The 13,564-nt window shown below is 42.9% G+C and overlaps 1 protein-coding gene across 1 annotated transcript in view; it reads left to right on the top strand.

Annotated features, from left to right (window-relative positions):
* The window catches only part of Xdh (xanthine dehydrogenase), a 63,376-nt gene that overhangs the window by 8,468 nt on the left and 41,344 nt on the right, over nucleotides 1-13,564 (top strand). Inside the window, exons 4-6 of the mRNA XM_034514019.2 lie at nucleotides 1,479-1,584; nucleotides 5,425-5,551; nucleotides 6,605-6,666. Coding sequence (XP_034369910.1) covers nucleotides 1,479-1,584; nucleotides 5,425-5,551; nucleotides 6,605-6,666 — 295 coding nt within the window. The remainder of the gene's footprint in view (nucleotides 1-1,478; nucleotides 1,585-5,424; nucleotides 5,552-6,604; nucleotides 6,667-13,564) is intronic.

The raw sequence follows: 13,564 nt of genomic DNA on the forward strand, positions 1-13,564 counted from the left end.
CATAGTTTGTCCCTGAGTTCCTCCCCAGATTTTTTTTCATCAAGGGCCTAATATAAGCCTCAAGTTGAACAATATGAAGAATTCATGGCCCAGGCCTACTTATTTCTTGATCTTCCTATATACTGTTTCCTGTCCTGCATGTCCTCTCACCCAGGAATTTTCTACCTGGAAATACTGGGCCCCAATGGCATCTCCTTAGAAGTGCTACTTGATCCCCTAAGGTTGAGTTGGGTCCTCCTTGTCTATGCAGATTTCTTAATGCCCCCTGCACAGCCTTCCTGGATCAGTCACCATCAGATTTTAACATCACATCTTCACACCCACTTCGATCTCCTGCACTGACTACAAGCTTTTCCAGGGTAGAGATTTCCTGTTATTTAGCCTTAGTTCCTGAGCCCTCCGCACAGAGCTGGCATATTGTTAAGAAACCGATGTTGCTTATTTTCATGAAAGAGTGATAACTAAGGGAGGGATACACGTAAGGGGCCAGAGTCTCATCTCTACCTTTACCCTGGGGAAATGGAGGAATAGAAGGGATGAAAGCAAAAATATAATGTGAGTTTCTTTTTCTTTTTTTTGTGATTTGTACATTTTTTATTGGATATAGTATTTACATTTCAGATGCCATCCCCTTTCCCCATTTATCCTCCCTAGCAAACCCTATCCCATCCCCACTTCTCCTTTTTGCTTTTATACAATATTTTTAATGTTAATCAAGGGCTTTGTAAGTTTGGTAATGCTCAATAAGAAGATGCCCATACAATCAGAAGTGTAACCCAATACCCAACCTAGATATATCAACTATTTTTGACTGGCGGAGACACGTGAACATCTGCCTCCATGTTCCCACCCCCCTCTTGTCACCTAGCTCCTCCTCTCCTTACTCCTCCTCTTCCTCTCCTTACTCCTCCCACCTTAGCTTTTCCTACATATCACCCTTCCTGTTAAAATAAAACTTGTCTCTTAAAATACAATTAGAGCATAACTATACCAATTTATGTCAGTAAGGTACAAGATAGAGCCAATACTCAGTTCATCATTTTGTTGACTAACCAGAACCTCTGTCATCCCTCCTAACTAATAATGTGAGTTTCTAATGCTGAGAACCAAGGCAGGGCCCTGCCTGCAGAGAGAGGAGCATGCTTCAAGGTTATAGCCTGCTGGAAAGTTCCTTTCAATGCCTTCTAGAGTTGGGTAAGAGGTTGTTTAAAGTACTCCATTTCCCTCTGTTTCAGTTTGAGGCTGGTGCAATTGTAGCTTGCCCACCAAGACTCTAAGGAGGCTCAGTCTCCACTGGAATAGAGCCCCCTTTGTTCCTGGCTCAGGGTCTTAGATGGAGAGGCAAGGGCAACAATAGCAGACACAAACATAGCAGAGAGCAAAGAGACATTCAGAAAGCCCCCAAGTTTTATGAGGCAGTGCCTGCACTGCTCTGATGACCTCGGTGGCTGTGAAACGACCTTAATCTGTGGCTCTAGTCATTTTTCTGTCAATGCCTGCTTGGCCCCCATCTGCTCCTTGCATCATGTTGCTGTGACAACCGTGGAAGGCATAGGAAACACCAAGAAGCTGCATCCTGTACAGGTGAGTGGGGTGGTAAGTGTGAAGCCAGAATATTTTACAGGGGAGCTTGGACCAAGGCTGCAGCTTTGTTGGAAGAAACTTCACATCCTGAGCAAAGGAAGTTGTTCCAGGGCCCCCTCTGAATTTCTTCTAGATACTACAAGGTAGAGAGAGTAGGTACTCATACCCAAAGCTCCCCCATCACTAGGGGCAGGATGATCTAATACTACATGACTCCTCCCAAACAATAACAACAACTACAAATCAGCTGAATCTAACGTTCAGGGCATCATTGCTCCAGACCTGGGAAAGCAGAGAAGGACATCTCGTTCTTGAGTATGCTTTGACAATTGACAGTTCCCCAATTCCAGAATTCCATGACTCCCTATATTAAGCCCATATACTTCCTGTTATATGGAGTGGTAATTCCAGTTGTACCATTCACCCCCCCACTCTAGGACAATACAAATGTTGAATTAGTCACTTTACACATTGCTGGTGCAAAATGCCTGTCCGAAGCAACTGGAGACAAGTAGCAAGAGTCAGCTACCATTGCATCAGGCTCAAAATGGGAACAAAGGAGAATGGACTACTTTAATACTTACAATAATAAGAATTTATTTTAACTCACAGTTTGAGGGTGCTCGTTACCATGGTAGGAAAGTCATGGTGATCTGCACGTGAGGCAGCTGGGCACATTGGATTCACAATTAGGAAGCAGAGAGCAATGGATCATATCTGGCTAGCTTTTGTTCTTTTATTCAGTCCCGAATTCAGCCACTTCCTCCAGCTTGTCTAATCTAGATAAGCCTTGACCAGAGGCAAACTTAATTTAGATAATTCCTCATGGATACACCCAGAAATTTGTTTCCTAGTTAATTATATGTCCTATAAAGTTATCAATCAAAATTAATCACCATGAATGTGGACTGTCAGACCTTTACTATCTTGAGAACTACGATAAGAATAGCGAGGGGCTACGTGACTCGGTTGACAAGATTACTTTCCTAGCATGCATGGAGCTCTGGAATGGGTCCCCAGCACCATATACACTAGGTTCTGTGAACTGCTCACTTGTAATCCTAGCACTTGGAAGGAGGCAGGAGAATTAAAAGTTCAAGGTTATCCACAACCTCAGCAACTTCAAGGACCAACCATACAGACCTATAATACCTTACTGGGGTTTTCTCCCTTGTGGAACTGGACCTTGCCAATGGACTGAAGTGAAGAACTATTAAGTAGACTATATTGCAAATCTAGGGGTTTGGAGAGAGAAGTTGAATGCTTTTAGGTCAAATTGAAACAGGTGGGGGCAGAGAACAGTGGGCAGCCCTGCCCTAGGATAACTGAGGCAAGAGTCCTTTGAAAAAATTCCAATCAGAGATGGTTCCAGAGTTAAACCCAGGTCTTAGTCCTCTCTTGACCATTTGAAGAGACACATCTTTCAGGAGGTGACACTTCCTTGGTCTCCTTCCATGACATCAGGCACTAGGCCCTCCAGATGACTAAACAGGTTCTGTTCCACAGGAGGAACATGTGATCCAGCCTGTGGTGTCAGAGCAGGGTGAGGGTAGTATTGCTTCATCTCTGTTTCTTAGGCAGAAAAAGGGGACTCCTCTAACCCTGCCCAGCCTGTGAGAAGTGTGAGCTTAATTTGAGCCTGTTCTTTTCTCTGTAGCGAAGTGAAGAATGAGTAGCTTGAACACAGGATTTGTACCCACCCTTCCAACAGCATGAACTCTTTGTACCCACCCTTCCAACAGCATGAACTCTACTCTTAGTGTTCTGACTTTATCTCTAAACAAGCAGCAGGGCCGATTCTACTCCTGATCTATTTGATTTTCCTGTTTTCTGGCTTCCCCATGTTTCCTTCTTGTACTCCCATTGGTATCATATGTTGACTTGCTGGCTCTCTGCACACTGCCACAGTACACAGGCTCTGACCTCAGCCCCACCCTTCTCTATTCTCACATGCTCACAGCAGGTACGTTTAACACCCATTACCTGCAAATGGCATACACTTGTACTTTCAACTCGGACCTCTCCTTAGAAGGTAGACCCATTTGCAGTTGCCTACTTGACACCACAGCACAAATGTCTAATCTCAACGGTAGGAAAAACCCATTTTGTCCATAACATCTTCCTTCTTGGGTATTGCTTTATTTGAGCCAGTGTCAAAGCAATCTATTCTATTTTCCAAGATAAGAATCTTGGAGTAGTCTTTGATCTTCTCATGGACCACACCCTGTCCATCCAGAAGTATGGTTTACTCTCCAACCTAAACCATCTACGACACCTCCCCATCTGTTTTACTCTCACTACTTGGTCCGTGTCGTTATCTCTCTTTGGCTGGCTATCCTATATCCCAAAGACCCATTTCTGTGTTTGCTTTTAGAATGCAATTTCTATCCAGCAGCCCAGAGTGACTTTTTTAAAAACAGTGAACCACATCACTGATGGCAGAAATCTCCTAATGCTGCCCATTACACAGAGAACGTTCTGTAGCCTGTCCTGGCTTGTGAGGAGCTGCTTTCCCACCCAAAGTGTTTAGCGTCAGCAGGTTCCACCCATCTTCTCTCAGCTTCTCTGGCATGCCAAGCTCCTGCTGTATCAAGCCTTCTTGCTGACAGTTCTCTTTTCTTGATCCAAACTGTGATATTGAAACCAGACTCGAGATCCTTTCTAGAGTGGCCTTTTCTGACCAGGCTCAATGGATGCCAGCCATTCTGGATCATGTAATCTTGTACAAATCTTCTGCACAGCACTGGCCTCCACACAGAATTTTTCCTATTCCATTTTTTAAAAATCAATATTGCCCTATTATAGTATGGGCTTCATGCAATTTCTACCTATCTCTCTTCTCTGTTTATACAACCTTTCCATGTCTACTGCTTACTAGGTTCTTAGTCCATGTTCACAAAATGTATGGGTAGACAGACTACAGATATAGATATTATAACATCTTGTCAGTTTTTGTCAAGTACCAAGAGAGATTCTCAAGAGACAGAAAAAGAAGAAGGTCATGTGGACGAGGAATGGGAACTTATAGTAAAACCTACCAGCTTTGGGTGGGAGTTTTGTGATATCCCACACATATAAGCTAAGCTAACTCACCTTACTCCTGTTCCAGTTCTCATGCCCTCCCCATGCTCCCACAGTACCTTCACTTAACAATCCAGGAAGGCAGTCGTGGGTTTGAATAGGACACACTCTGAGGTCCTTCAGGAGTGGTGCTTGAATTTCACTGCAGGCTCCTGTAGCCAAAAGAACACAGCACAGTGCTTCTATTTAAGATACTTGAACCTGGGTAAATTCCTAAAGTCCCCGTGCTAGAACAATCAGTATTCTCTGACGGACTTGTCCACTAATGGCTAACATTGATGGATGCCTACAGAATGTCAGGGACAACATCAGGAGTTTAAGGTTGTCCTGGTGTCTGTAATCTAAGCTATTTAGGAGACTGGGATAGAAGGAAATCAAGTTCAAGGCCTGCCTGCACTACACGAGATACCATCACAAACAAACAAACAAACAGTAGAAAAAGGTCTGCAGATGTTCAGTGATAGAGTCCCTGTCTAGCATGTTCAGGGTCCTAGGATCAATCACTAATAAACAAACAGAAAGAAAGAAGGGTCGGGGATAAAGAAGAGAAAAAGATAGAAAGAGTTTTACATGAATTACCCTTTTAAATCCTTAACTGTAATTAGTGGGATGATCCCTGTCGTGAAGATGAGGAATCTGTGCTGCCTCAGATGGGCTCGGTGGCCTGATGGAGACCTTCATCAATTTAGGCAGATATGAAGGAGCTGGGGAGCTGGGGTTCCTGACAATATGAGCATGTGTTATCTGTCTTTTTTTTAGGAGAGAATTGCCAGAAGCCATGGTTCCCAGTGTGGGTTCTGTACCCCTGGCATTGTCATGAGTATGTACACACTGCTCCGAAACCAGCCTGAGCCTACTGTTGAGGAGATCGAGAACGCCTTCCAAGGTGTGGACCTTTAGGCACAGCCCAGAGAGTGGGATGGCACATGGGTCCTGAACAGGTCAATGCAATGACAGTCAAGGATGGGCTGGGAATGCCAGGTGTTGCTCTTCAGAAAGCTCTGGCCACAAAAACATGGTGGCCAAGATCTGCTAGGAAGTTAGTCTTCTCCTGGCTGGCCAGGTTGGTCCCTGCTTCCTGGGATGTCTAGATCCTACCCTTCATGGGGCAACCTTGTCCTAGGACGGCTAGCATAGAGGACCACTGACATTTGGGAAACGGTGTAGAACAGTGCTTCTCGACCTTCCTAATGCTGCATGTGACCCTTTAGTACAGTCCCTCATGCTGTGGTGACCCTCAACTATAAAATTACTTTCACTGCTATTTCATAACCATAAATTTGCTACTGTTATGAATCGTGTTGTAAATATTTTTGGAGATAGAGTGTTACCAAAGGGGTTGTGACCCACAGGTTGAGAACTGCTGGCCTAGGGTCTCATAAGATGGGGTTCTTTCACTTGACTTCCATTAGAACAACAATTACCAGGGTGATTGCTGCTCAGGGGGAAGACAGGCTAGATGCTGAGCCACAGCAGTTGCTGGCTTCCTGATTCATCTCCTGTGACTGGATTATAGCTTTCTATCTAGGGAACTAAATCCAGAAAGTTTCCCATCCATTCGACATCTCAGCCGATCACCCATTCAAACTTCTTTTGAGCCCTATGTTATGTACTCTCTGAAGTGTCAAGGATACAGGATAAAAATTGGGAGTCCCTTCCTCCAGGGACTCCCACTCTGAAGAGGAAGCAAAACTGGTAATATAGTTTGAGAAGCTCAATGAGAAGGTGATCAGACACTCTGGAAAGGCAGCGGGGGAGTTGTTCTAGGCATTCTGGGAAGGCATCAGGATGGGTGTTTTAAAGACAGAAATATAAGCAGGAACAAGATCTTATAGGCAGCAGACATAGAATGTCAAAGGTCAAGCACATGCAGCAAGGTCATAAGCTCCTCATCACCTGAGGAGAGCATTGACGTTACAACTTTTCCCTTGGCCTGCAGGAAACCTCTGCCGCTGTACAGGCTATAGACCCATCCTCCAGGGATTCCGGACCTTTGCCAAGGTAAGTGGGGCCCTGGAATGGGCACAGCCTTTCCCTAAAGCAGAACCCTGAAAAAACCACAACTGGGAAAGATGCCAAGGACCTTAGGTCTACTGAGAAGAAGGATGAAACAAGCCAGTGTATGAATCCTCCTCCTAGGGACATGTGCTAAGGCAAGCAGATGCTGTCTTCTTATCCCTGGTGTGGAATTTCCTGTTGGGAAAGCCTGCAGCTCAGATTCTTTGGAAGATGTGCACTACCCAAGTGTTACCTTCCCACAATGCCTTGAGGCTTGGCCACTTTCCTTGATGATTGGCAGGCTCTGCCATCACAGGTGCCAAATGTGACTTTTAACAGCAATCCCTGCCTCACTCAGCCTCATACCCCTCCTCCTTCCTTCTCTTAGCTGCTGTCGCAGTTGGCACTCTGCTGGCCTTGTGAAGCTGATAATTAGATCTCTAGACAGTTTGTGAACCACTTCGGAGTTCGTAAACCTCTAGTCTGAGACCATAGCTCGATGTGTGATCACTGGTGGTGTAAACACAGACACATGCCCGCTATGTGGTAATGATGGGATGTTGGCCTCTCTGCGTTTGGTTTATCTACCTCAGTTTTTACCTGACGCCTCAGCTGGGTTAAGAGAATTCTAACTCCAATCAAACTTTCTCATCATGGTTTGATTGTGAGCAGTGGAGTTCCTCACTAACCTTTAGAGCAGGCACATCAGGAGAAAGGGTTGGGTTTATGTAACTCAGGAAGGCTAAGGAAAGGTAGAGATCCATTAATCTGATCATGAAGTGGGGGGTATGAAATTAGGTAGAACTGCTAGAAACGGTGGCCTATGAGTCAAGGATTATAATAGTTACTATGTAGTGTTTATAAAAATAAAGTTGCTACTGATGCTCTGGGTGGAAAATGTGAGGTCTATGCAGAGGGAATCTATGCTGAGAATGACAAACAAGGCTTTCCCATGAAGCAACAGGTCTTGACTCATGCCTTACACACCTACTGTTGAGTAAGGGGAATTCTTGTAATAGACCAAGGAGACCTGAAGGGAGGAAGTGCAAGTCAGTTCAGGAATGTGTTGTAGATGCCAGTCTGAATTGTCTCAATTTGGTTGTTGAGCACGAAAGAGAGAAGGTATTCCTGGACTGACAGATACTACTGTGATCTGGCAATTGGGTCTCAAAAGAGCTAGCAGAATCTGAAAGCTTTTCATTCTCTCTAAAGAAGATGATGTCCATTAATACTTTGCTGGAAAGCTGTTAAACGAAGAAGGCAAGCCCAGAACCAAAGGACCAAAGATTCAGCAACTTGATATTTCATGTGTCCTGCAACAGAAATGTTGATGTATTATGCTGAGGAAATAATGTATTAGTTAGCAAAATGAGGGGGCTGTGGAATATAATAAACATTTGGTAAAGAGAATGAAGGAAACACACACACACACACACACACACACACACACACACACACACACACACACACACCAGGAACAGATTACTGAGGATGTCAGCTGTCCTAGTTAAGAGCTTCTACTATGTCTGAGTCCAGTCAGAAATAAGACTTTGAGAGGAGCAACCTCTGATACATGATCAGAGTTTGAAAAAAAAATCAAGTACCTCCTGCAGAGCCTTTAGGGACAATATCTGATACAATGTAGGCCTTCAACAAGTGGCACTTTAAGTGATGGTGCTGATACCTGTCTTCTCTTATCTGACATATGCTCTTCATGAAATACCCAGACTTCTTTGAGAAGCAAGGATTGTTCATCTTGTCTCTTTGCACCCATCTTAGGATCCTGCTTAAAGATATACACTCTAACTTTCCCTGAGAGTGCTTTAACAAAGAAGAATGTCAGCAACTCTCCTCTCCTCCAGGTCTCACGGAGTTGGTGCATGACTTCGATATGAAGTATTCTACCCTTTCCTCCCAGTTTTTCTTCGGTTGAGATGAGAGCTCTAAGCAGTGCAAAAGCCTGGCACTGAGCAAGCATGTAGAAGTGCCTTCATGTTCCCTCCCTAGAGTCCCCAGGATTCTTATTTAGACTGTTTACTTTTATCCCTGGTCGTATTAAGCTTGGATTTCCTATTTTCTCATACACAGCACATTGTTACTGAAGGATGAGCAGAGTCTGGTAGAGCTGGGCACATGGTTGACATCAAAAATAACTGTTTCTGACTATCAGAGAGGAAGGGAATAGGCAAGTCATTGGAAAAGGCAGAAGCAAGATTTTTGTTTTCCTCCATGGTGTGTGAGGATAGATGTTTCAGTCCGTGCAAAGCCAGATAACTGGAAGGTAACAGCTCTACTCTGATTCTTTGTGGGGAGGGAAGTTAGAGGACCATCTGCTGCTCCTCAGGTAGAAGATAGACAGCAAAGTTCAGACAATCACAGGCACAAGAAAGAACATCTAGAAAGTAAGGGAAAATGTATTTATAGGACAATCTCAAAAAATTATTGAAAAAAGCAGAAACATATAAATGTTGTACCAGAGCCCCTCCTCTAGTCATGTCATATATCATACATCATATATCATATATCATATGTCATATGTCACATGTCATACATTGTCATACACTATACATCAATCATATCATAGACTATCCTACTAGGAAAAAGATAAATTCTCAACCTAGTCTCCTCCAGTCACCTTGACCCATCTAAGGGAAGAATAGACTCCAGAAAGATCCCGTGAAATTCATATTGTAGGGGCAGACCCACATATTGACAGAAGTTCTTTTGTTCAGTACAGGCATACTGACAGAGTTACTTTAATTCAGTACAACATATCTGCTCTCCAGTAAAAAAGTATATATTCACAAAGGCAAACACAATTTTAAGAGGCTGAACATACAGCAGGATTGGAGTTGATATAATGGAAGTGTTAGAATAATCAAATCATGACTTTATAAAAATAATATAATTACTATGCTAAAGGTTTAAATGGAAAGAAATAGACATGCAATAACATATAATGAAACACTAACATCAAAGCCACTATAACAAAATGAAAAATGTCCTTGCTGGGCTTATTTGGGACCTCAATGTTCAGGAAAGCAGTTCTGACACTCAGGATATGAAAATGCAGACTCCCAAAGCCAATGAGCAAAGAGAAGAAAGGAGAAGGATATTATAAACCAGAAGACCATGGGACCACAGGAGTGTCACATGCATGTAAGAGGGAGCCAGAAGAAAGTAAAGCAAGGGACAGGAGTAATATTTCAACAATAAATGAGAATTTCCCCAAATGGATTTTTGACTCCAAACCACATAACCAGGACTCTGAGAGAACACCAAGGCTATCATTGTCAAAGAGAACAAAATTAAGCAACAAGAACCAAACTAAATGAAACGAAACCAACAGAACCCTAGTCCCTACAACATATATTAAAGTCAAGCTTCAGAAAATAAGAATTAGAGAAACAGTCTTCCAAAGAATCCAGCACTACAGCTGATCTACACACAGCTAAGGATCGTGTTCTCCTTATAAGGATCTGAGTAAACAAGGAGAGAGTGGGGCTATATACTGAAATCACCAAGGGAAAAAATCCCTCTGAGATAAATTCTGTACACTTTGTAATTCCAGTGTTCAGTAATAGAGGCAGGAGGAACTCTCTAAGCTTGAAGCCAGGCTGCATAGTGATTCCAGGCCACTGAGTGGATCAATAAAAAAACTGATGCTTTAAGAAGACACACAGTGTTTTCTTAAAAGGTTGTGTGGAAGTTTATTAAATCTAGACAACTTACCAGGGCTACACCACTGAGCAGTATGGCTCCCCTTTGCCCAGCAACCATTAGCTGCCTATAGTTTCTCATGGGAAGAAGGGGCTTTGTGAATGTTGATGGGCCCTGTCTAGTGCAGGCTGTGTCCAGGCACTCCTGCTGTGAGTTCCTGGGTCCAAACGCCACAGTGCAAAGACATAGGTCTTTATAATATCAAAGGTACTTTCTGTGAGAATAAGCAACACACTTCCAAATAACACGTGGGGCAAAAACAGAAATCCCCAAGTAAATTTAAAAATATTTTGAACTGAACAAAATTGAAAATATATTTTGTCAAATTGCTTAGAGGGAAATTTATATCAAAGAATGTAAATAGAAGAGGAAAAAAAATTCTGAAAATCAATAATGGAGGCTTACACCTTAGGAAAATACAAAAGAGCAAATTAAATCTAAAAGCAGAAGAAACCATATTTACAGGAGAAATTGATGAAACTGACGCCAGGAATTCCATAGAGAAAAATCAACAAAACAAAATCTAGTTCTTAAAAAAAAATCAATGAAAGCAATAAGCCTTAAGTCAGGCTATCTAAGGGACAAATGCAGATTGCTCATGTGAAAATGAAGGAAAGGCAATGACGATGGATTAATAAACATTGCACGGGTAATAATGGAGACTTAGGACAAATCTCTAGGCCATTCCCATCATGGCTGCCTCCTGGAAAGCAGGGTCATGCGTAACCTCTTGCCTTCAGCACTAGGAATTCCAGAAGAGGAATAGTTCAGTCAGGTAGAATATTAGATACCATTTCTGTGATACCTTCAGCCTTCATGATCCTAACAACAGGACCTTGGCTTCAATAATATCTTTTAGTCTTTGTGTCATAGCTTTTGGTTCTGCCCCCGGTGGAAGGTGGAGATGTATCCAATCTCATTGTGGGCATTTATGCTTGATGGAGATGTATGCATAAAAAAATAGAAGACCATGGTTTTTAAGGCTCTTCTGCATCAGACTTCACCTTAACTAAAAATCCTTTGTAAACATTGAGTCTGAATCTCAGGTTTGAGTGCCAAGTTCCCAATAAACAGTAAATAGAATGACTCAGTAAAGGTTGCTCTCTATAAAATGAAAATGAATCTCATTAAATGGAAACAATGTTCTCTTCAGAACAAATGATGTACTAATAATGTAGCACTTTCCTGACAAGGAAATGAAAGGAATGAGTTACTTTTGCACGTGTCATTTCGCAGTTTCTCAAAGTACACACCACAGAACTGGCCTGCTCAGCTGCATCCTTACTGATGGCTCTGTCTGCAGGATTTGTCCCTTTCTTAGGAGCAGTGTTGCCATTGCCACTGAAAGCAATTTTCCCTGCATTTCTCTGTTTCATTTTGTTCAGTTTAAAACACTTAAAATCTTACCTTGCAATATTTTTCTTTTGATGCCTTACTGTTATCTACATACACATTAAATCGTTTAAGTTTTGATTTGGGGGTGGGGTTTTGAGACAGAATCTCTCTGTGTAGCCCTGGCTGTCCTGATACTCACTATATAGACCAGGCTGCCCTTAAACTCACAGAGATTTGTCTGCCTTTGCCACTGGGTGCTGAGATTAAAGCATGCACCACCACCAACAATTTCCAGATAAAGGGTTTTTATGTCTTCTTAACTGGGCTATTGTGCATATGACCTCACATTTGTCTTTTGACTTGTAGTGATTCTCCTGCCTCTGCTTCCTAAGCACTGAGGTCATGTGTGTACACCACTGTGTTCCTTTCTTCTGTTTAACTTTTAAATATGAGTCTCAAAGCTTACAGAATTCTAAGTCAGTAGAATTTCTCTCTCTTGGTGTTTTGAGTATTTTATCCAGTTATCGTCTTGCTTGCCTCATAAAACAGAGAGCATGGGAGGGTGTGGACAGAAAAGTCAGCCTCCGGAGACTCTGAGTGACTCATTATACATCACAATAATTTAGGGCCTAAATATACCAATGAATTATCGAGGAAAATGATCCAAGTGGTAATAGGTTGCAACACTGGTTGTCTGGAAAAAGTTGCTTATATAATATATGTCCTTCCTCAAGAAGGTCAGGTGAGCTGTATGCAAATTCTTCTTGCTTCTAGAAAGTCTTAGAATGCAACCTCCTTACTCCTTCCCCAAGAGGAAAGCTGGAAAGAGATATTAAGTGCTCATTCTCCCTGTCTAAGCATAGAGAAGGGCATGATGGGAGAGGGTGTGTGCATCTGGAATAGACAGAACAGGTCTGGTATGGAAGGACACATCTGAGTTGCCAGAGGGTTCTGCACACAGAGCTATGTGGGGTATGAACTAGCAAGGGCTTCTCTTGCTCATAGTTACATGTTCTCAAAGGCCACACCCTCAACCACCAAGACCTTCTAGGAGCTTTTTCAGGCACAGGTAGAGGGTGTTGGCTCTTCCTTGGAGAAAGGCCAGCATGAAAAGTTGTCTCTCCTGACTCATACACAGAAGGCAGCCTGCCCCCAGCTTACTCCATGATGACGCAGTACCCTAAAAAACTGAGTCTCCCACATTTTTTCTTAAAATTAACTTCATGATTTTGGAGTGTCTCCTGCCTTCTTGAGTTGAATCTGGTGGGTGGAGGGACACACATTTATCCACCATATGCTGCTTCAGTTGAGGCATGGATCAATCTCTTCTTATGTCTGTTTGGTCACAGATCTCCTGAGAGGTTTGAGCAAGCACTTCCCCGTAAGTGAGGGGTGACCCATGCTCTTTCTCAGGAGCACAGTCACAGTGAGGAGTGGAGGGTTTAGCTTTCTGGGGGAAATGCATAGTAAGTACTAGAAGCCATTGTGCACACTGGCTGGATGCATCTTTGAGATCCATGCTGATGTAGGACATCCATGACAAAGACCCCAGCTGCAGAGATTCCCAGCAAAACTTCATAAATCTCAGCTGGTCTAAAAGTAGCACATGTTGAGTTTTGTGAGAAGTGGTAAGAATTTTTCTCTTAGGGCTTCCTAAGAAATCAACAGTGAAGATTGAAAGCAGGTATAAATATACATTGTGAGAAAGTAGAGCCTAGCTTTTGTCGAGAAATTTTCTTGGAAATCAAATTTCCCTTTTGCCCCAAAGACTTCCTTAGTGAAGTGAGCACACAGCCGGGACCTTGGCTCTCTGAGTGGAGACAGACTGAATGAGATGCAGTGCTCC

Source organism: Arvicanthis niloticus, chromosome 11 (genome assembly GCF_011762505.2).
Source record: "Arvicanthis niloticus isolate mArvNil1 chromosome 11, mArvNil1.pat.X, whole genome shotgun sequence".
Taxonomy (NCBI): Eukaryota; Metazoa; Chordata; class Mammalia; order Rodentia; family Muridae; genus Arvicanthis; species Arvicanthis niloticus.